Source organism: Lissotriton helveticus, chromosome 1_2 (genome assembly GCF_964261635.1).
Source record: "Lissotriton helveticus chromosome 1_2, aLisHel1.1, whole genome shotgun sequence".
NCBI lineage: Eukaryota > Metazoa > Chordata > Amphibia > Caudata > Salamandridae > Lissotriton > Lissotriton helveticus.
In genome coordinates this window covers 60,545,823-60,570,450 of record NC_136058.1, presented here as the reverse complement: position 1 = coordinate 60,570,450, position 24,628 = coordinate 60,545,823, and the positions used below count along the sequence as shown (strand labels likewise).

The 24,628-nt window shown below is 46.1% G+C and overlaps 1 protein-coding gene across 4 annotated transcripts in view; it reads left to right on the top strand.

Moving 5' to 3' along the window:
• The window catches only part of SRSF11 (serine and arginine rich splicing factor 11), a 223,375-nt gene that overhangs the window by 25,821 nt on the left and 172,926 nt on the right, over window positions 1–24,628 (top strand). For all 4 annotated transcript variants that reach the window (XM_078668774.1, XM_078668766.1, XM_078668758.1 and 1 more), the window contains exons 2-4: window positions 2,084–2,217; window positions 6,442–6,551; window positions 11,841–11,933. In XM_078668774.1, coding sequence (XP_078524900.1) covers window positions 2,084–2,217; window positions 6,442–6,551; window positions 11,841–11,933 — 337 coding nt within the window. The remainder of the gene's footprint in view (window positions 1–2,083; window positions 2,218–6,441; window positions 6,552–11,840; window positions 11,934–24,628) is intronic.

Genomic DNA, 24,628 nt, shown 5'->3' with positions numbered 1-24,628 from the left:
GTCATCGATGATGATTCCCAAATTCCTTGCTGAACTTTTTGGAGCCGGGCAAGGGCATAGGGATGATGGCCACCACTCTTCCGACCAGATTTTATTGGCCTTGCCAAATAGCAGGATTTCCGTTTTCGCGGCATTTAGCATTAAGTAGTTGGTCGTCATCCATTCTTCAATGGAGATCATGCACTGTTGAAATCTCACTTTGGCATCTAAGTGGTTTGGTCCTAGGGTTATCAGGATCTGGGTATCATCGGCGTAAGATACCGTCTCAAAGCCGTGTGCTTTGATTACTTTAGCTAGAGGCGATAGGTATATATTAAATGAAGTTGGGCTCAAGATCGAGCCCTGTGGGACTCCTTTATCATTGTCCACGTACGATGACGAGAAAGGGCCTGTTTGGACCTTTGACCGCCTCCCTGTCAGATAGCTCTGAATCCATCTGTGTGCTTGACCCTCGACACCAATCTCAGCTAGCCGCTTTAATAGGACGCTATGAGAGATGGTGTCGAATGCCACCGACAGGTCAAGTAAAATCTGGATGGCTGATAGCTTGGCGACCAGGGACAGCCGGATGTTATCCACAACCTCCAGGAGAGCGGTCTCGGTGCTGTATAGCCGCTATCTTGAAAGACCCAATATAGACTGTTAAAGCAGTGCACACGCTACAGTGAAATGTTTGTCAGCAGGCAGAAAATCGAGGGGCCTCCTGGGGATGCACAGAGTAAAAAAGCAGGAAAAAATACAAGCATTGATCTGTGCTGTTAAGGAGGAATCGTGACTAACGGTAAATATTAACAATTAGCTTTTGGGGTCTCACAGGTCCCAGAGCAGAAGGCCACAGCTCGATGTCCTACCAAGAATTATTTCTCAAAAGCATGGGTTCTGTCTGGCCAGCATCACGTTTTCGAAAATTGTGGTTAAATCCCTGTTCCACAGTAGTCAGTCCTACACCCAACACACAGATTTGATGGTGAGGTTACCTAATCTAGAAATGATCTGAGTATCATTAGTGTAAGACCTAGTGAGCTGGGAGTGGGGCATACAAAATGTATGGTGTACAGCGAAGAGTCCAGAGGAACCTCCCAATGAATGACAGCCATATCCGAGGTAAAGGGGGAGCTACAAAATCGAAACAGTTAAACGTAAAAATATTTAAACCAGGCGTAGACCATGTCCTGCATACCAATTTAAAAACACGAGTTGATGGACAGAATGCAGAACAATGTCATACATTCACCCCAGTACAGAGATCTGGGCCTACATCTATCGTTTTTTTGCTCACCACACCAACCCAGTTCAGACATGGCCATCTGTGACTGGGGGTGAATGTTTTGCCATTGTGCAACATTCCGTCCATCATCTTGTGTGTTTTGCTGCTTACCAATTTAGGCCATATGATGATACAGGAGCTCTCAGATCCTTGTTGATCATACTCGGGCTATGGAGCAATGTTTAGCTTAGAGTGTGGAGAGACGGGAGACCAAAAGGAATGTATAGAGAGACCATTTCAGACGCTTGGAAAGCATTAAGGAATATGAAGAACGGGGAAGGGAAGTTCATCCATATACTATTGGGCAAATGGTGGTGGTTGTACTAGTGGAACAGGTCCCTGGTTACTGCCACGCTCCAAATCGAGTCTTAGATTTTGTGCTGGTAGGTGATTCCGTTGCTAATATTTTCAGCCCTACCAACATCTTCCATTAAACTGGATGTTTTTTGTTATTGCAGAATATTAACTGTGGTTTCTAAAATGAAAAATAAACCTGTACATGTAGTTGATGCTTCCTGTCTAAATATTTTTGGGGCTAAATTCCACTTTTAATGTTAAATTGTTTGGAGTTTTTGGTAAAATAGTGTTTTAGGTGCCGCGACTTCATTAGCCATAAACCTCTATTTTGTAGTTAGTGTTTGAAGTGCTGGAATTGTTTTACTTTTTCTGTATTACTTAGTGACTCTTACCCTTCTTTTTCGGATATATTTTAGAAGAAATAACTTTTTTTAGTCAAATGTAGTTTTTGAAAGTGAAATATTAAAGTGAACGTTATAAACTCTGAGCCTTGTGATTAATGATGTTTTTCCCTTTCAGTGATTCTCCTTTGCCTGTAACATCTCGTGTCTGTTTTGTAAAGTTCCTTGACGCTGATTCGGCAGTTGTGGCCCAGCATCTGACAAACACAGTATTCGTTGACCGAGCTTTAATTGTCGTACCATATGCAGAAGGTTTGTACACTGTTTTGATGGTCTTTTTGACAAGTATTGCTTAAAAATGTGTTTTGGCATGACAGTTAAGTAGAGTTAAGAACAGACCCTTGGTATTCTGGGGAAAGGGCCGCTTTCTCTTGTGTTTTTAATCACATAAGTATCATACTGAAATATCTTTGTATCCTATCAACTTCAATTACGTTATATCGGAATTTTTAGATATTTTATCTTTTACCACTCATAAATCACTATGTCAAAATATTACTTTCAAAATTTGCCATAATTTGAGTAAGACAACAACCTTCACTGCTAAGTGAAATAACACTGTTTGCCTCGAACCATTCTTATTGTGTTGGAGGAATCCTAAAAATTCTTTTTTGGTGGGGTGAAAAGTCTAAGAAATCCACACGAAGGTGGGAGCAGATATCTGGCTTGGCCTCACGATTACGTGATAAACACATTAATTCTACTCTCGCAAAGTAAAAATCTTATATGCGTCTTACACAAAATTCCCAATTTACCAAGGGTTTGAATGTTTGAGGCTCATGTCAGGATCACTTACAAAAGGTGTCACAAGGGCACTGGGTAACTTTTCCCATGGTTTTGTGCTCTGTATATCTTAGCATTTTTTCACTAAATATATAACTTTTCTGTTTGTGTGTGTGATTCTTGTAGTGGAGAAGGCAAATGCAAAACCCTTACAGATGACGGAAAAACTGGGGGTCCTCTGCAGCTACAGGGGATTCTAAACCTAAACTAAGGGTCAACAAGCACTCGTGCTTTTGTGTTAACCTTGTTAACCACATTTTTCTAACAAGTGTTTGAGAGCGTCTAATGTTTTGATAAAGTTTGTTGAAATGGTAAACTTAATGTAACCTCTGATAAAGGACACGTTTCTGCTGTTTGCAATCGTTGCATTTGTTAACTAATTATACACTAGAAAACTGCTTATTTAAAATGTACTGTTCCCTGAAATATTAACCTGGAATTTTGTCACGAAGTACACGCACACTTGAGCTGAGGTATCACTTGAACGTGTGAAAACGTGTAATTTACACCTGAAACAGTCTAACTTGGTCGTTTCCGTTTTGAGGAGCTGGCAAAGAGTTTCTTTTAGTTATCTGAAATCTGTTAAAAAAAGGTTTGGTAGTATTTCCATAAGTTTAAGGATGATTTCATATCTAGATAAGCTTTACAAATCGAGTAGACACTTGTTTCAAGCAGCAGTACTGTCTATTTTAAAGACTAATAAACTTAGTCCAATGAAATAATAATGAGCTTTAAAAATTTTTTTTATAATGGAACCAAACTCCTTATATTTAGACGTTTGCTCTTCGTGTTATTTAGTCTCCCTTACCTTGGATCAAGAGTGCCATTGCATCGGCTTTATGCTTCCATTGTGCGAGTGCATGCCAGAGCCATCTATTATCAGCGTGGCAATGATCAACACTACTAAGAGAATGAAATTTCATTGCTGCAAAACCTTTAACTAAATTAAACATTTCCCAAAAGCATTGTTTTTCATTCAGTTAAACCCCTTGTTGTTTGTCTGTGTTTAAACCAGTTCCTTCACCGAGTTTGAGGGCATAATCTTTATTATGAGAATAAAAAAGCTAAAAACAAAAAACACACTTGTTTTAAATGGCGAGGACCTACTGTAAATCGTTCTCAAGAAGTAGGGTTGAGTACTTTTGGACACCCATGCCATGCGTATTACAAAGTGTCCAATTAACAGAAATAACTAGATACATTGCTGCTGCTTTAGAAAACCTGTGCAAAAGAACATCCTCTAATTAAAACTGATTTCAAAATCTTTACTTTCAAGCTACTTTCCGTTTTAGTGATGGGTAATGTTTATACTAATTGTATGCCATTGGGCTCAGTCCTAGCACCGGGATGCTGTGATGTATTTTGTCATGTCGCAATCTTTGATTGACGTTGTGATTAAAAGGTTGTCCATATTTAGAAGCCTGTTTGTTGCAGGTCATGCTTATGATTCCTTTTGACTCTTAAGTTGTGGTTTTCTTACATTTTTGTTTTGTTTTGGACTGCCACAACACAACTGTGTATTAATATTACCTCTGTCATTGTAAGAGGAGTGAGGCTGCTTCACCATTTTTTTTTTAACTTGTGCAGGATGTAAATTCATAGGCACTTTGCAATGTAGCCAGTGTGATTCGTGTCACCATTTACATCGCATACTGATTTCAAATGCAGTATTCTGTTACCCATCACTAAAGGTGAATGTGACCAATGATTTTCCATTAGTGATGTGCGTTATCTGTTGCAGAGTCAGACTAGTGCTTCCCCGCTGTGGTGTTGGGTAAATCTTTGTATGGTCCACCTAAGACTATGATGTGGCAGATTGCTTAGGTTTCTGCAGGCCTTTGTTAGCACTGTGAGCACTCCTAACTATGTATACCAGTGGGTAGTAGCAGAACCACAGAGCACTTACAATTACCCTTTTGTGAGTTTATAACAAGGAACTGGAAGCCATTACAATTTCTGTTGTAACCCAGTATGTGGTTCAAATTAATATTGTATCTGGATTTGGCCGGTATCTAGGTGTTTTGGTTAATGTTTGTTTCTTTTGTCTGTTTCTTTTTCTTTCGTTTCTACACATTCATGCAGTATTTCATGGTTCTAACAAAGCAGCTGTAAAAAAAAGTTGACGCATGAAAATAAACTGGTGAGGGGCTTCATTGCTTTTTAAATTGTAGTTTTATTAAAACACATTTTAATATCCAAATCAGATGCATGATTTCAATGGATACCTATCTCCAGATACTCTCTCAAGATGAGTCCGAAAGGATTTGTATTTAAGTTACAACTTCCTGTACTAAATATAATTTGGAGATCTCCTTTGAGACGTATTATGCATGCATAATAAATTCCCACACTCTCATTGGGTATGTTATTGCGTTGAATTACATGATACAAAACCCAACATGGAATTTTACCCTATTCTATTCCCTCCCTTCTTTCCACAATTGCCCATGCTATCAAAATTGATGACATATCAGTGACACAAGCAAAATAACGGTGCTGTGTATTATACATTTGTTTATATTATCAGCAGATCTCAGATTAGGTGGAAGGAACCATTACCTTTATTTAACAGTGGTTTTTCTTTTTTGTTGTTGTGTTTTACAGTTCTTTTCCCTGGTTCAGCCTGAACTTTATACCAGGCCCTGCTGAAAAAACCACCCAACAGTTTTCTTCTGCAGCTTATCCAGTTTCTCTTAAGTGCCCTATACATATTGTATGTTTTATGATGAGATGCAGTTTTTTCATGTGTATTCACAAAATACAATGGGTATTTGCAAAATTATAGTTGCATTATTTTCTTGGGGCTTGGGCACATTAACCAGTTATTCAGTTTAAATAGGGATTTTTGCAGCTGGCTAGAAAAACAATTGTCTTAAGTGTTTGTATCTCAGTGGGATCCTTGTTTAAATGTGTTTTCCCTATGGAACCAGACGTAGTTGTCTTCAGATACTTATGTGGATTTGGGGCCTTTTTGTGAGTTGGCTTTTGACGTGGCAGTCAGTAAAATTCTGTTTGGTACAGCATATATGCCAAACATTGAAACTCTATTGAGTTTTACTACACAGGTAAGGAGTGTGCATAATGTGCACACGAAGTTGGTATCCTGAGATGTGCTGGGACACGTCAGCTGAAGCCCTACGCTTTATTCCACAGAATATTTTTGTTTTTACCTAATTTGTGTGGTAGGTTTGAAATAAAACATTCGTAGTGCGTTGTTCCATATTATTAACCCCTAAATCAAACTTTTTTTTGTCTTGTGTATCTTGATTTTCTGTGTGCTTTATAGTGAAGCAGCCGGCACGAGTCGTTGTTCATAAAACAGCTTTTGAAAGTTGAGAGCACACCACTGGAGAACTGACTGTGCTTGCTTACGTTTGGTTCATGACTTAAAAATCGAGTACAGGTGATGAAATCTTGGCAGTGTTCACAAAAAAGTAGTGTGTTTTGTGCTATTTTTTCCACTAGACACTTAACTGTAGTTCAGGAGCAATGGGTAGCCTTCAAATGTCCACACTTTGAAATGTCATTCTAATGTTTAATTAATCATAGTCATTAGAACTCTTTGTTTGAGCCTGAATAAATTGTTTCAATAAACAGAATGTAAGATTTTTCAGGGAGTATTCTTTTCTGGGTGTATTTGTGTTTTCCCTCTTGAAAAAGAATGCATGCTAATGGAGTCGTGTTTCTCTACAGGAGTTATTCCAGATGAGACTAAGGCATTGTCTCTTCTGGCACCAGCAAATGCAGTGGCAGGCCTTCTACCTGGAGGAGCACTCCTCCCTACTCCAAACCCACTTGCTCAGGTATATTTAAAAATGTTTCTAGGAAGTAAGGCATGCATTTGTGGTTGCATAGGTCATTGTTTATTATACTTTTATAAAATGTTGATATTGTAAATAACAGCGGTAAGAAGCTAGCTCTGTCTATACTATGCCAAAGTAAGGTAGTCCCGTGGATCCCCAGATGTATAGCAGAGGCTAAAGTAGATAATACCTCACTCTCTTTTGTGGTTGTGTGGGTGAGCAATTTGAAAGAAACACGTTAGTGTTAGATTCCTTACCTTAGAATATCCCCAGGCGTCAGACTGGATCCGGAAAGTTTTTATCAGCAGTAGCCTTGTGCGTCGGTAGGAATCATCTGCGGCTCCGCGCCCGTCGTCGTGATCGCCAGGATGACGTCGTCGGAGTACTTGGACGCCGCCCTCGCGCGCTGATGTCATTTCTTCTTCTTTTTTCGCGCCGGCAAGCGCAGATCCGGGAAGAGCAGTCCTCTAATAATTTTTTTTTGGTGCCTTTACTGCCTCGGGGCCGACCACGACGACAAGTCGTGCCCCGACTGCCGGGCCTTGACCTCGAAGGATAGGCTGGAGCGGTCCCGTAAGCTGCTCGAGCTCCGGCAGTCTGCTCCGCACCCCTTGAGGTCCAGGTCGAGGAGGAAGTCCAGGGACCGGTCACGGAGCCACAGTCGAGTCACTACCACTCGTAGGGCTCCAAGTCTTCTGGTAAGTCGAGGCGTTTGAAAAAGAAGTTGAAGAGGCGTCATCGCTCTTCCGACTCCCCCTGGCGCACGCGCAACGCAGCTGGGGGTTCAGGCGACACGAGCCGCGCTGCTCTGCTGGAGCCGCAGGCACCACATCCAGCTCCATACCCACCGGTCCCTGGGCTGCACGTGACGCCGGAGGAGATACGTGACTTCCCCGTGGCTAGGAGGACTCGCTTCCCTCCGTCGGCACCTGTCGAGGTGCCTGTGGGTCCGACTGGGGTCCCGGTGCCGTCGGCGACTCCGGTCCCGACGCCGCAGGGTCTCACAGGATCCAGGCCTGGATCCGGGTCGTCACCACTAGACCTCACGACTCTTCCGCTGGTGCCGACCCTGAGGGTGTCGCTCCCGGTGCAGTCTTCGGGCGACACCGGCCCCGGTTTCAGACCCTGTCCGGGTGCGATGCCGGATCGGCGCCATCTCCGACGCCGATGGGTGACCAATTCACCTACGACCCGGCTTCATCATTTTTGCTTGGTTTCCAGGAGAAGGATGACGAGGAGGACTGGGAGGGATCTGAGGACCCTCTGGCCCAGCAGTGCCAGTTAAGCCAGGACTGGGCAGATGAGCTGGGGGGGGGCAGTGGTCTAGACACTTCGCCTGACAATGGATTCATCTCTCCTCCCTCAGTGGCTTCGGAGGATGGGACTACTTATACCGTGGTGTTGACCAGGGCAGCCAAGGCCTTGGCTCTTGATCTCCCTGTCGCAGCCGTGAGGACTAACCTCCTCACTGAGGTGCTCAAACCGCAGGCGAGCTAATCATATCCTCTACTGCCGTTTAACGAAGACCTCACTGACGTTCTGATGGGCACCTGGTCCAAGCCCACTACAGGTCTCCCTGTGGATCGGAACGTGGCCAGACGCCACCGTCCGGCTCAGGGCGACCCCTGCTTTCTGTCCGTTCACCCCACCCCCAAGAGCCTGGTGATTCAGGCCTCTACGTCCCAGACCACATCGGGAATCAAAAAGGTATAAGTTTGGGAAGAAACTGTTCTCCTCTCTGAGTTTGGGGCTGCGGTCTGTCAACACCGCCTGCCTTTTGGGCCGTTACACCCACTCCCTGTGGGATACGGTTGCGGAGGTGCTGCCACAGTGTCCAGAGGAGGCCCGGACGCGGCTTGTCCAAGCCCTGGCAGAGGGGCGGGATGCAGCACGGTACTCAATTAGATGTGGACCTGACACCACGGACTCGCTGGGCAGAGCGATGTCCACGACGGTGGCGGTTCGTCGCCATGCCTGGTTGCGGTCTGCCAACTTTTCGGGGGATGTCCAGGCCACGGTCATGTACATGCCCATCGATGGCCGTCGCCTCTTTGGCGACAAAGTGGATAGTGTGCTAGAGCGTTTTAAGGACTCCAGGGCTACCGCCAAGTCTCTGGGCCTAGGCCAGCGCCAGCAAACTTCCGCTTTTCGCCCCTTTCGTGGCCAAGGGGCGCCCCCACTCCAGCCAGCCACAGGCCGCAGAACCAGTCTCAGCGCGGTCGCGGATGTGGTTACCTCCATGGCAGTACCAGGGGACAACGGCAGGGTCAGTCCACATTCGCCCCCGCGGCATCTGCCTCTAAGCCTTCCTAGTCCGGCATTTCCGGCCCATTCGACGCCAGTGGGGGCAGGGTTCGCCATCACCTCCTCCACTGGCGCTCCATCACGTCGGACAGGTGGGTGCTGCAAATCGTCCGAAGGGGCTACTCCCTCCCCTTCGAGTCGACCTCTCCAGTCATGCCACCGCTGTACCACCGCATGTCAGGGGATCACTTATAACTGCTGCAGGAGAAAGTTATGGCCCTCTTTGCCAAGGGAGCCATCGAGCGCGTTCCTGGGCCAAAAGTAGGACGTGGTTGCTATTCCCACTACTTTCTGGTACACAAGAAGGGCAAAGGAGGCCTACGCCCTATCTTGGACCTCCGGAGCATCAATGGCTACCTCTGGAAGGAGAAGTTCAAGATGCTGACTTTAACTCAGGTCCTAGCTACCCTGGAGACTGGATGGTAGCGTTGGACTTGCAGGAAGCTTATTTCCACATCCCCGTCCTGCTGGCCCACCGGCGCTACTGTGGTTCACAGTAGGCCATGAGCACTTTCAGTTTACTGTGCTCCCCTTAGGCCTTACCAGCGCCCCTCGGGTGTTCACGAAAGTGATGGCGGTGGTCGCAGCTGATCTGCGCAGATTAGGGGTTTCAGTCTTCCCTGCGCAGATCAGGGGTTTCAGTCTGGTTTCAGTCTTCCCTGCGCAGATCAGGGGTTTGTCTTCCCCCCTATCTCGACGATTGGTTGTTGAAGGCGGGATCGCCCCAAACAGTCGTCACCCACCTCCAGACTACGGCCGACCTCCTACACTCGCTGGGGTTCTCCATCAACGTGCCGAAGTCATACCTGTGCCCCTCTCAGAAGCTCCCTTTCATCGGAGCGGTTCTGGATTCGACGCTGTTTAAGGTTTATCCTCCTGAGCAGCGAGTCCGGAATATTCAGGCTATGACTCTGATCTTTCAGTCTCTATACCGGGTCAGGATACCTTCCTGCTCCTGGGCCTGATGGCCTCCTGCTGGTACAACATGCCAGATGGCATCTGCGGACTCTGCAGTGGGACCTGAAGTTCCAGTGGGCACAGCATCAGGACAACCTGTCCAGATCTCGGAGGGCGCTGCACGATAGTTGCAGTGGTGGCTCACGGATCGCGATTGGGTAAGTGGCAAATCTCTCTCCCTTCCCCATACGGAGCACACAGTGGTGACGGGTGTGTCCCCCCTGGGATGGGGAGGCCACATGGGAGAGGCGGAGATCAGAGACCTCTGGTCTCCGGCGGAGTCCCGGCTCCATATCAATCTTCTGGAGCTGCGGGCGTTCCGGCTTGCACTGAAGGCATTCCTTCCCTCCGCCTGGTGGATGTGTTGTGCAGGTGTTCACAGACAACACCACCGCCATGTGGTATTGCAACAAGCTGGGCGGGTCGTGGACCCTATGTCTGGACGCCAGTGACGGACGCAGAGTCGCACAACGCCACCTACAGGCGCGTAGGGGTACTGTTAAGCAGAAAACTTTCCGTATCCAGACTGACGCCTGGGGAATATTCTAAGGTAAGGAATCTATCACTAACTAATGTCTCTTACAGATATATCGTTACACAAGTAGTAACTTGTGTGCCAAGCTGGCACCCACTCCAGTTGGCTCAGCATGTCACTTCCAGAGTCTTACCTGTGGCCTTGATTTATGGGTACTGTCAACTGGGTTTCTTATCTTCAGGACTTAGTGGGGTCTGAGCACATCAGGAGAATATAGATAGCCCCCGATTTTCAGTGTTTTGAATACGCAATAACAGAATTGAAGTTCCTGTAGAGGATGAAACTTATTGGTAACACATCAGTTAGGGGTGCCCGAAAAAATGCTGTGACCACAACCCTATCCAGTGTGGCAAAGTAACCTTTTTGAAACCGGGTGGCTATGATCAAATCATTAAAGTGGGGGATCGTCCCTCAGCCAAGCCCACTAGTACCCTTGTTGATGAAGTTACATTAATGATTAATAGTATAGCAATTGGCAATTGTTGGTTTGGGAAGGTTCAAGAGAGAATGATTTTTAGAAGCAGTGTCACCATAGAAAAGGCAAAAGAAAAAACTTGGAGATGCCTATTTGTCGCACACAATGACCTCTAAGACTGTCAATGGAATCGGGAATTAAAATGATCTCATTAAACACTAAAGGTCTTCTCCTACCAAAAAGGCACTACTTATGGGAAGAGAACAGTGTTACAGGAAATGCACAGCTCAACAAGAAAGAGAATCTCCTACATTAGTTAAGAATGGGGGAGGGAAGGAAGCAAAAATATTAGGGGAGAGAAAGTAGCCTTACGGCTAGAGTGGTCGACCTCGAAACTGGGGAACCAGGGTCGAGTCTCTGCAACCACGCTCAACATCCTGTGATACCGGGAAAATCACTTAATCTCCCTGTGCCTGACAAAAATGAATGTGTCCATCTGCAATGAACCTGTTGATCATGTAAAGCGATCTGATAACCAATGTCTCGGGTCTAGTTTGCACTATATGAAACAAAAATAAAGACATGTGAATAACACGTTTTTTTCTTGTAAGATTTAACGCAGTATTTCATGGCAACATATTTTTTGTATACTGTAAGATTGCATTTAATGCGCATAATCTGCTGCATTTCAAAAGTCACTAAAACGATATGTTTAACAAGAAAACTGTCAAATGACACAGCATTGCTCTTTGGAATAAGGCAGGTCCACTCTGTAGTTTAAAAGCAAGTTACAATTGTTGCATAGCTATGCTGATCCAGGTAACATTCAATAAAACAAAAAGCTGTTCAGCAAGAGTGTTTTTATAACCAAAACTTTGTATTAATTGGGATACTTAATGAGTTATCTGTAATCCAGTTATGCATTACTCATGCTTTATTCATTTTCAGTCTATCCAAGTTGGTTAAGATGCATACATTTAAAGAAAAACAGAAAATAAATTGAATTGTATTTCATGATCATGATGTGTAAGACAGCTTTAAAGTTATTTTTCTAATGTGCATTGATTTATTTCTATAGATGGGTGCTGTTCCATTGTCTGCGTTAGGAGCTTCTAGCCTGGACCCCACCCTTGCTGCCCTTGGGCTTCCCGGTGGAAACATAGGCTCACAGGTAAGATTTCGATGCTATCCAGTTTTCGGCTACTGTTGATGAAATATGGTAATTTGGATTTTGTGTTGTGGAAGACTTTTAAAAAGTGTTTTATCTTCTGTTACATATAATGCGTAGCTATACCTGAAATTGAGCTTCTAATCTTCATTAGAAGAGATTTTTTTTTTGATACATATATCTTTTCATTGGTCTGCTAATGTATGTACCTGCAAATGATTATACCCAGGAAGACCCATTTTTCAGCGCAAGCTCAAAACACGAGAAACTGCATTTAAAAGAGAAATGACTACTCTGACTGAGGAACGATAATTTTACTGGCATCAAACAGAATCTCAAACTTCTGATCTTAACCAAAATATTTTGCTCATCTGTGCTGATAGGCTGTCCGTGTCAAAAGCCTCAAAGTTTGATGCAGTGTTCCTTTTCTTTGTTTGAGTTGTTGGTTGGTAAGGCCAAATCTCTTTAGGTCTGATGTAACTTGTACAACAGCCACCTTTGGAAAGAACTACTGAGGGCGGGGGCTTTTGCGTTTCCCACATGTTGATCTTCCTTTCTATGGGATTTGATTGGGCAGAAATTGGTGAAACTGCTTGTATTGCAAGAGTTTAAGACCTGATTGGATTAATGAGAAAGGTTAAATCCAATGTCATGGGTCCGTTTATCGTAACAATTTAAAACAAAGACTAGTAGCCTGATTTATTTATTACGAAAGGCCTATTTTAAAATCAGTAGTCCTATACTAGTGGAGCATGTTGAAGCTTGCGCCTTGGACAGCAGGACTGTCTAACTATTGAAAGCCTGAGGCAGCAAGCTGCTACCCAGGAAAAGTGATATGTCAGTGGTACCCACACCGTTTATTGGGAGAAGGGACTGCTGTACATTGAGGCCAGTGACCCCAAACCTGGAGCCACTAAGAGAGCGGTAGTGCCTCCGAAGTACATGTAGTTCCTACTATTTTTAGCTGATGAGCCCCCCCCCCCCCCCCCCCCCCTCGGCCATCTGCATGGCTAGTTAGCCTCTTTTAGTGGCCCCAGATGTCTCAGAAGGTAAAGGCGTTTGCCCGCTCCTGTGTCACCTGTCAAGCCAGTGGCAAAACAGGTGGACACCCAAAGGCCCCCTTGATTACACTACCAATGGTTGGGGTTTCCTTTGAAAGGGTAGGTGTGGATATAATGGGTCCACTTTAACCTTCCACAGCATCAGGAAACAAATGTATTCTAGTGGTAGTGGATCATGCCACTAGGTATCCTGAGGCAATTCCCCTTAGGACTACTACAGCTCCTGCAGTAGCCAAGGACTTCATTGGTGTCTTCACCAGGGTAGGGTTCCCTGAGGAGGTGGTTTCAGACAGAAGGTCAAACTACATGTCTGCTTACCTAAAATACATGTGGAAAGTGTGTGGAGTGCAATACATGTTTACTAGACCCTATCACTGCAAACCATTGGTCTTGTTGAGACTTTCAATAAGAAATTGAAAGGCATGATTATAGACTCGCTCAAAAGGAGATGGGATGTCGTATTACTATGCTTGCTTTTCGCCTACAGAGAGGTGCCTCAGAATGGAGTAGGGTTTTCCCTCTTGGAACTACTGTTTGGCCATCCTGTTAGGGGAACCTCTCTGTCTTGTAAAAGAGGGCTGGGAGAAACCTCTCCAAGAACCCAAACAAGACATTGTGGACTAGGTACTAGGCCTAAGGTCCAGAATGGCAGAGTACATGCAAAACCTTCCAAAAATCTTGAGGCCAGCCAGGAGCTTCAGAAGCACTGGTATAGCCAAAAAGCTGCACTGGTAGAATTTCAACCAGGGCAAAAGGTGTGGGTTTTGTAGCCAGTGGCACCAAGGGCTCTCCAGGACAGATGGAGTGGCGCTTACCCTATCCTAGAAAAGAAGAGTGAGGTCACCTTCTTGGTTGACCTGGGCTCAAGCAGGACACCCAAAATGGTGATCCATGTGAACAGTCTTACGCTTTTCCATGTCATGGCTGACATCACCATTCTGATGGTGACTGATGAGGAACAGGAGACAGAGAGTGAACCTCTCCCTGACCACTATTCATACAGCCCCAAAGATGGGTCGGTGGACGGAGTTGTCTTGTTAGACACCCTCGCTACCCAACAGCAGACTGACTGCAAGCAAGTCTTGCAGTAGTACGTGTGAGAAAGTGGCTCTATATATACTGGACCAAGATAAGGTACAGTGTGTATAGAGCCCACAAACCCCAGAGGTATAACAGAGGTCAAAGCCAGGTGTGACCTTACACTCTCAAGTGGTAGATTGATCGAGCAGTAAGGCAGTACCAGAGGACAGTGTAAAGCATTTGTTGTACCCTCTCTTTCAGCAAAAGGTTTCACACACTCGAAGACTGAACTCCAGGCCAATTGTTTTTATATCAAAGATATAGTTGTTTTATTTTTAGAACCAACAGGTATCAAAATATACTGTTCTCAATATGAGAGGTCTCAGATGAGTACTTTGCAGAAAGGCAATACATTTCGTAAACAGGAACAGGGGTTGCAGTAGGCAACACAATTCTAAAAACAATTTAGCATTGAGCTCAAAGGGTTTTTCTATATAAATACAGCTGAAAACTTTGTAGATTACTCTGGTAGTTCCAGGACTGGATCCTAGATTCCGTCCTGGGATCTAAGCTGAAAACAGTCTAGGAAAAACATTTTTGTTATTGCAGTGATTTTTAAGGAATATAAAGCTATTTTAAAAGTTCATACTTAGAAATTTTTCAATGAAAAACTGGCAATGTTATCCAATGGGAGAAAATTCAGGTTGCAGCCAAAGTACAATCTTGTTACTTTTGTAATCCAGTACTGGGCTCCTAGGTCCAGCACTGGGGTCTCAACTTAAAACAGGCAAGTAATTACGTTCAGTATTTGGTATGATTATTGAAGAATATTTCATGTTTTCAAAAGTAGACACTAGTAGATTCCTTTTTTTTTTTTATTAAATATTTTTATTGACAATTTTTACAGAATTTTTTATTTAACACCCCCCCCCCCTCCTCCCCCCCCCCGCACCAGTCAATATCTTTTAACAGCAGGCAAGTTTCTAAATAATCACATGAAACAATTCCATTGCATACTTGCATACTTCCATAATATATACATCTTATAACAAAACAAAGCAAAACAAGTTGGGGAAGAAAAAGAAGAACACAATAGATAAAGGAACATTAATAAAACGCAGTTAAAGGGGACAGAAGATACCCCCAAGAGGCATATATAAGGCGTATATATATTTTATCACATCCAGCTATTCACACCCCTAGACACTTGCCATCCTACTTTTCCATTCTGCAATGGGCTTCCACAGCTGTAATCCCAGCGCTCTACCCTTTTTCCCCCCTTCTGGCATAGATAGCTTTCTCCAGATTATACATATGCAGTAACCTAGCCAACCAGTGCTGGAACGGAGGTGGTATCTTATCTTTCCAGGCAGCTGCTATACATAGGCGCAGAACAGCCGTGGCCACAAACAAAAACCCCCCATTTTGATTTTGCTGTGAGTTACTCCCCTCTAGTCCTAGTAGTATTACTTCGGGTGTCAGCTTCAATTTAAATGCCAAGGAGTTATCAAAAAATGTTTCAACACTTTTTATTAGCGGAGAAAGGTTTGGGCACCCCGCAAACATATGCACTATATCTGCCTCCGTACTATCGCACCTAGGGCACCTAACCCCCTGTGTTCCTCCCCACTGGGCAATTCTAACTGGTGTGTAGTAGAGTTTGTATAGCGTCTTATAGCGTTGTGCCTGCAATGCCGCTGAACACAGGGTTTCCCGTCCTAATCTTAGTGACCTTAAGAATACGCCCTCTGTTGCTCCTATTGCTTCCCTCCATTTGGTCTCATATTTTTCAAGGTCATCCCCTCGATGTTCTATTAGTTCAGCATACAACCTTTTAATTGAGCAAGATTGGCCCCCCTCAACCATCTGTATTATCGGATTTGCTTTAAAACCCATTGGTCCTCCTCGTTTATTACCTAGAAAGCTTCTTAGTTGTAAATATTTAAAAAAAAGTCCTATTGCTAACACCAAATTCCTGCTGGATTTCTGTGAATTGCCTTACCCCTGCCTCCCCTATTAGATCCCCCAAATTCTTAATTCCCAAACGAACCCATTCCTTAAATATAGCATCCGCAAATATTTCTGTGGGCAGCATTGGATCCTCCATTAATCTAGTGTGTGCATGAAGTCTTCCCAAGCCAAAACTTTTCTTGAATGCTTTCCATATTTTACCAGCAGCTTCTAGTGTCTTGAACCTGGTCCGCTTAAAATAGCTTGGCTCCGAGTATCTAAGGAAAGCATTGTTTGTCTCCCCGCCAAGTATTATCCCATACACCTCTGTTGACCCCGTAGGAATCTCAATTTCCCCCTCCGCACCTCCCAATAAACCCGTCATCTGCTGTAATGCTGCCGCCCAGTAATACATTTTGAAATCTGGCAACGCCCATCCCCCCCTGTCTCGTGGTAATGACATGTACTTCAATGCTCTTCTCGTCTTCCCCTGGGACCAAACAAATCGATTTACCATAGTCTCCAGCTTATTAAACCAACTCATACTAAAAAACAGCGGAATTGTTCTAAATAAATACAGAAATTTCGGCAACAAGTTCATTTTTACGTAGTTTACTCTACCTACTATGGACATATGTAAATTATTTACCCTATCCAGATCTTTCTTTGCTTTTGTAATAATGGGATTAATGTTAATTTCCACCAATTTTTCCAGTTCAGCCGTGATCGTAACACCTAAATACATCCCCTCATCAACCACCCGTGCATCTGTACATATTGTGTAAACGTTCTTTATGATTTGTGACTTGCTTTTGTTCAGAGCATACCCTGCTATTCTTCCGAACCGATCTGCCTCTAATTCTATTTCCCTTATTGCATCTATTGGGCTAGGTGTAATGACCGCAATGTCATCTGCATATGCTAGAACCTTAATGTCTCCCCTGCTAGTGTTTATTGGATTAATTCGATCGTTCTGCTCTAACCTCAATATCAAGGGGTCAATGTACATAGCAAATAATAGGGGCGAACAAGGGCATCCTTGCCGAGTGCCCCTTGTAATATCCAGGGGTCTAGTACGGCCAGAGTTCACCCTAACACAGGCAGTAGGGTTCGTATAGAGTGATTGAATGACTTTGACAAAAACCTCACCTACCCCTCCCCTTCTTAAAACCGCCCACAGGTACTCCCATGTCAAAGGCTTTTTCTGCGTCCAATAACATGGCCGCTATAGGTTTCCCTTCTACTTCCTGAACATCAAAGAGTGTTATCATTTTCCTGATATGAAGTGTAGTGCCCCTTTGTGGTATAAAGCCATGTTGATTAGTGCTAACTAATTGGGTTATTATCTTAGCGAATCTATCTGCCTGTATTTTCGAGAATATTTTGGTGTCTGCGTTAATTAATGTTATGGGGCGGTACGACACTGGTTCTGTTGCATCCTTTCCTTTTTTAAGTATTATTACGATGTCCGCCCCAGCCCAACTTGCCGGTATTGCCTGGCCATGTTGCACCCCCCTAAATGTTCTTGCTAAATCTTTAAATATTGAGTGCAGGAATACCTTATAAAACTCTCCTGGTATCAAGTCTGGACCTGCTGCTTTCCCCTTTGGTAAACCCAATATAGCCTCATTAATCTCCTCGTCTCTCAGGTCAGCATCAAGAAACTCTCTATCCTCCCTATTTAAAACCTTGCCGGGGATATTCTGTAGGTAGTCCGATATTTCCCCCCTGTCCCGTACTTGATCTTCCTTGTATAGCTTGCTGTAAAACTCCCTAAATACCTCTGCTATCCCCTTCTCATCCGTGATTAAACGCCCAGTGTTGTCTTTTATTTCCTTAATCTCTCCCTTGGCCACCCTTTGTCTTGTACGTGCTGCTAAGGTATGTCCTATCTTTTCACTAAATTCGTAGCACCTTTCTCTCTGTGTATCATATAATCTAGCAGCCTTAATTGCCACCCCCATTACAGCTTCTGCTCTTGCTATCGTTGCTTCCAATACCCGCTCATTGTATTCGTTCTGATCTAATGTGGCTTGTTCCAATCTTGCTTCCGCTATTCTCTAGTAGATTCCTATGGAGAAAATTCAAGTTAATAGTAAACCCGACTAGGATTACTTTTGCGGTTCAGTACTGGGCTACAAGATGCAGTACTGGGTTCTCTCCTGATCACAGGTGAGTACTTCGGAATTCGGTTGATTTTATGCGAATATTTTAAGTTTTCAAAACTTCACACTTAAAAGATTTTTCGAGTCAAACCAGTCAATGTTATCCAATGGCATGTAAGTGAATTACCGGTTTCCAGGTGAGTACTCGACTGGGGAAGTTGGGTTCTGGGCATAGACTTCGGGGTCCCCCAGGGTCAGGTAGGTACAGTTGGTTCAACCTCAGCGGCACAGGGTCGGCCGGGTGCAGAGGCAGTTAGGCCCAATGTTATCCAATGAGGGGCAGGGGCCTCCGGTTGGTGGCTGCTGGCTAGCAGGCCACGCGGCTGTGGCAGCTGGGCTCCTGGTCACTTGCTCACTTGCTTAGGGCAAATGGGGAAGTAGGATAGGACACAAGGTGCACGGCCAGAGGCACTCGGGCGGCTGGGTGCAGGGTGCTTTAGAGCCGTCGGGCGCTCAATGTTATTCAATGGAGAAAGTAAAAAGGTAACAAAGGCTGCAGACTCTCGGACGGTGATTCTTCAGGTGCAACCACCAATTCGAGAGGTAAGTTGGGATCTTGGAGAAGTACCCCAAAGGCAGGCACAGGGGGCTGCAGGGAGCCGGGTGCACGGTTGTCTTTTGGGGTCGGGAATCTTACCCTCGGCTGGTCGCGGTTGGTGGTGTCCCTGGTTCTGAGGCTGCAGGGGTCGTCTGATTCGTCGAGGAGGGTCTTTCGGCACTGGATTTCGGGTCCCAGTCGCCGGGGGGACGTCACTCGGGCACGGGCCGGCCTCGGCGGGTGCAGAGTGGGCAGGAGTCGCCAGGATTAAGCAGGAGCAGGTTCCAGGAATGACAGGCCGGTAGGGCTGGGGCCAAGTCAGTGGGTGTCGTCCTGTTAGCAACTTCACGGCGGGTCGTCTTCTTGATCTTCTTTCTTCTTTTCTTATCAGGATCTGAAGAAGGAAGGTTCAGGGTACCCCTAAATACAAAATTTTAGGGCGTTACAGGTAGGACTAGGGCAGGGACCAATAGGTCCCTGGGGTGGGTACACCCCCTAGTCTGCTCCTCTCCTGTGGGAGGGGGGCAGGAGCCTAGCTGTGATTGGGCTGGGCTCCCCATCTTAAAGATGTCCGGGGTCGTGCTTCACCTCGCCTCTCCCACCTGAGGGGTGAGGCTGTGGCACACCCCCCTTCCTGACGTAGAGTTTCCTGCCAGTCTTCCCGCCAGAGTGGGGGTTGGAACTGGTGGGGGCCAGTTGCTGAGCACAGCAAATGGTCTGGAGAAGCTCACAGAGGCGGCATGCCTTTGAAGCTTCCCCCTGCCCATCCTGGGGGAGGAGACCTAGCACCTCTACCAGAATGTGCATTGTTGCAGGCCCAGCAGAGCGGGTGGGGCTCTCCGGCCAGGCATCCAGCAACATGCCTGCTGGGTGGCAGCCTCTGCAGCCACTCAGAACAGACGTGGATTGTAGGTTAGGTTTTCAGGGGGAATCTCTAAGATGCCCTCTGGTGCATTTTACATTAAATCCCACACTTGCATCAGTGCAGGTGTAATGTGCTGAGAAGTTTGGTACCAAACTTGTCAGTCTCCAGTGTAGCCATTATGGTGCTGTGGAGTTCGTAATGACAACCTCCCAGCACCATATACTCTTAATGGCATCACTGCACACAGTGCCCAGGAATGGGCTCGTGCACCTGTACCTACACCACTGGCATAGGGCACCCAGCTAGAGGGTTGACTAAAGTATGCCAGGGCAGTGGGTTCTGTGGGCATGGCACACAGGGATGTGTACCATGTCGACTCTCTGTTAATTTCTGTACTTAGCCACTCAGCCTGCAAAGGCAGTGTGTGGGTGTCAGAGTACAGGGCCCCTAATGGTGGCACAATAAGTGATGCAGCCCTTAGGGGTCTTCTCTGGTCACCAGGCCTTGAAAACCTAGGGTACCATTTACTAGGGGCTGATAGGTGGGCAGAGATGCTAATTGTTTTTTTTCTTTTCAATACAGCTTTAGGGAAGGAACACAGGCCATGGGTACCTGGTTGGCAGGAGGCCAGGGCACACTCAGTCAAAGCACATCAGCAATTCAGAGGAAAGTGGGGGCATACCAATGCAAGAAAGATGGCACTTTCTCACAGTATGCTAAGCTCTTCTCCCAGACAAACTAGTGTACCCATGATGTGGACACTGGTGACAGGGCACCTGTCATGAACTAAATCGATCAACACTCTGATCAAGGAAAACATCAGAGCTGAAGTGAGCAAGATGCTGGAGTTAAAGGTTATTCAACCCGCCCCAGGGCCATCCCAGTGGTTCTAGTCACCAAACCTAATTTCCAGGGTAGAAAGAGAGAAATGAGGTTCTGTGTGTACCATTTACCAGTGTTGGCCTGTGGCCAGAGATGCCAAGTGGGGTTTGGCTTCAATGCAGTTTTAGGGAAAGAACATAGGCCCTGGGCATGGCTACCTGGTTAGCAGGAGCCTAGGGCACACTGAGTCAAAGCACATCCGCAATTCAGCAAAAAGTGGCGGCAACCATGCAGCAAGAGGACACTAGCGGGGTGCACTATACCAGTGGTGAGGGTACAGGTGCATGATCCCTGTACCCCTACAGTGTCTAAGCCAATTCTTAGACATTGTAAGTACAGTAATGCCATTTAGAGTACATGGTGCTGGGAGTTTGTCATTACGAACTCCAGCATCATAATGGCTTTACTGAAAACTGGGAAGTTTGGTATCAAACATCTCAGCACATTAAACCCACACTGATGCCAGTGTGGTATTTAATAAAAAATGCTCTCAGAGGGCATCTTAAAGATGCCTCTGAAAGACGACCTAATACTAGTGTAGTGTCCAGCCTGAGTGGCTGCTCGCCTGCTGCGACTACCAGACATGTTTCTGGACCCTTGGGTCGAGAGCCTGCTGCTCTCAGGGGTCTGAAACCAAGCACATCCTGGGACGAGGTGCCAAGCCTCCCCCTCCTCCCCCGGGATGGGCAGGGTCCATGAAGGAAAAGCTTCAAAGTCATGCCACCTTTGTGAGCTACTCCAGGCCTTTGCTGCTTCCAGCAACTGGCCCCCACTGGTTCTGACCCCCACTTTGAGCAGGAGAGTTGGCGGGAAAACCAGTGAGGAGGTCTCCCCGGCAATCCTGACCTGAGATCTGGTGATCTCTGACCTGCCTCTAATCTCCCAGCGAAGCCTGCAGCCTCTTTCGGGAGGATCTCCCCGACCGCGACCGGACCTAGTAAGAAAACCAGACGCCTAAAGACACCCCTGCACCCGAAGTCCCACTGCCTGTGGGTGCCCAACCAACGGTGTCCCAGCATTCCCAGACATCCCAATGTTCGAGGCATGTGGGCTGCTGCATTCATATCTGTGCATAGATCGCCGCCTAGTGTTGGGTCCGGATGATTGCACATTGTTGTCCTGGAAGAGTCTTCGAAGTATCACGAGATAGGTGGCTCCTCCCTCGGACTACAGTGCGCATGGGCATCCTCTCCATCCTCGGATTGGTTTTTCCGCCATTGGGTTCGGATGTACTTTCCAGCACTCCAAGTTCGGAATCAACAAAAACTTTTCTAAAGGCCAAAAGGCCTTCGGATCCGTCGGTATTGTTAAGCGCTCGGTACGATACACTTTTTGAACATCTGTTGCACTCCGGTCGTCGAATCGGGCCGTGAGGCCTTCTCGACACCACGTGGACCGACCGTCGATGGAACGAAGTCCATTCAAGTACTGCCCGCAGTGCAACTCCAAGTTCCCGCACACAGATAAGCATCCAGTGTGCAACAAATGCCTATCTTCAGATCACAACGAAGATAGCTGCATAGCCTGTGCCCAGTTCCGGTCGAAAAAGACGATCCGGAATCGATGGGCGGCGAGGCAAGAGATGCAGGCGTCGGCGCCTGAGCCCGATAATATCTTCTTCGATGAGGAAGACCTAGATAGCGCCGAAGACTCGGATCAAGACGAAGAACAATACTTGGAGCACGACTCCGAATATTACCTCGAGGCAGAGGAACTAATCGTTGATCTCGAGGAATACGATCAGGACATCGTAGCGGTTGAAGACGACTCCGATGACGACGAAGGGCGAACCGTGAGTACACCGCCCCATATAGACACTACACCGATATCAGAGGCTCGGGTCGAGGCATCGCCAGCAGGCCTTAGCCAAGATCAACATCCTCGTTCTACAGCCCCGCCATACCGCCCGGCTAAGAACACACACAAAGAGCCCTCTGAGACACGACATACAACACCGGTTCCATCGAAACCGAAAGTCGTCGACAATACCGTCTTTGGACCGAACGTCGTCGAACCGAAGGTCATTAAGCCGAAGGGCGTCGACCCGAAGGCCACAGTTCCAATACAACCTTCGAAGCCAAAAACCGTCGAGTCGACATCGAAGCCCAAAGCCGTCGAGTCAACCTCGAGGCCAAAACACCTTGAATCGACACCACCACAAAAGCACGTCGAATCGACCCCCAAGACAAAGCCTGTCTAATCGAGCAAAGCAGCCTCCAGTATCGACAAGGGGAAAAAAACGGTTGACGAAAGCACAAGGCCTACGCCCAAAACTACCGTCGAACTGAAAGCGAAACCTAAGGTGGACAAAAGTAAATCGGTCGAGCCGAAGCCCATCGACCCCAAAATGGACATCTAGCCGAAACCGCAGGCTCCGAAAACACCCAAAGACACTGTCGAACCGACCAAAACCGCTTGGTCCGAAAAAGGTGGTGAAGCCAGCCAAAGACGTTCAACCAACAAAAGTCGTCGAAAAACATCAAAAAACGATCCAACCACCAAAAATGGTCGAACCCAAGAAAGGTATCGACCCAAACAAAGACAAATCAAAGGCTACAGTACCAAGGCAAAACACTGTGGAAGAAGAGATTCTTCATCCAGATCCCTCCACAGAAAACCAGTCAAAACTGTATATTGACCCAAAAACTGGTAAAGTGACTGTATACACAAAAAAGAAAAGACCTCCGACAACTGAAGACTTTTCTAAAATTCCACTAAAGAAGAAGAGACTGTGCTACCTCTCCTATATTCTTTGAACCAGCTATGGCTACCACTCCATATGCCCCAACATCACCTACACGCTCTGACTACAACCCAGATGAAGATCAGGATGCTGATGTGGAGTTTGGTTATCTACAAAACCCAATTGGAGACCCCAACTCAGACATGGGGTGGGAGAGGAGAACCAGACAATGAAAGGATTCTGCCCATTACAGAGCCTGCAGTATACCCTACAACGCCATCACCCACAGAAGATACTGTAGCCTTTAATTCACTACTAGATAGAGCAGCAACCTACCATAATGTAGATATGCACTCTGATGCTATTGAAGACTTCCTCTTTGATACACTGACAACATCTGAAAGACATGTTAAAACACTCCCCATTTTGAAGGGCGTCTTAAAAGCACGCAAGTGACGTTTTTAAAGACACTGCTAGGGCACGGGTCATAAACCCTAGATTTGAAAAGAAATCTAGGGCTGCACCTATAGATCCTACATACATCAGGGGGCAACTACGCCTGGACTCCCTAGTGGTGTCCAACGCACGTAAACGTGCAAATTCACAGACTACTGGGGAGGCTGCTCCTCCAGACAAGAAGTCAAAAATCTTTGAGGCGTCCGGCAAGAGAGTGGCAGCTCAAGCAGCAAACTCGTGGAGAATAGCCAATACACAGGCCTTGCTGGCCAGATATGACAGGGCGCGCACTACGAAAGCTTAGAAGAAATTCTCCAACACTTACCTGATCCTTACAAACAGATGAACTTATACAAGAGGGAAAGCTCATCACCAATGCCTCAATTAAATGTGCACTAGACGCGTCAGACACAGCTGCCAGATCATCAATACAAGCGTGCTGCTAAGGCGCCACGCATGGCTTCGCATATCAGGCTTTAACAATGAAGTACAATCCACAATTCTTAATCAGCCCATCAACCCAGACTTTTTGTTTGGTCCAGCAGTTGACTCAATTCTGGACAAAATGAAAAAGGATGCGGAAACAGCGAAGTCTATGGGAGCTCTCCAGTCCCAACAACACCGGGGCTCATTTTGTCGCTCCAATTATAGAGGAGGAGCGCGAAGTAGTACATCACAGCAATCCTCCACCTACAAGAGTAACACACAATCCACATACAACAAAAACACCAACAGGGGTGGATACAGAGGAAATAATACCAAGGGAAGAGGTCGTGGAGGCAATGCAAATAGATCCTCCACTAACACCAAACAGTGACTTCTTGACACTACCCCCAGACCATATAACACCGGTCGGGGGAAGAATGGCTATTGCCTCGAACTCACCTCACCACCACCCAACATACCACCCGTGCACCGTCCAATGTCACAGGAAAATATAACGCTGCTACAGCAAGAGGTCATCAGTATGCTGCAAAAGGGGGCCATAGAACCAGTCCCACAACATCAGGGAACAGGAGTATACTCCCTATACTTCCTTATTCCAAAGAAGTACGGGTCCCTCAGATCAATATTGGAC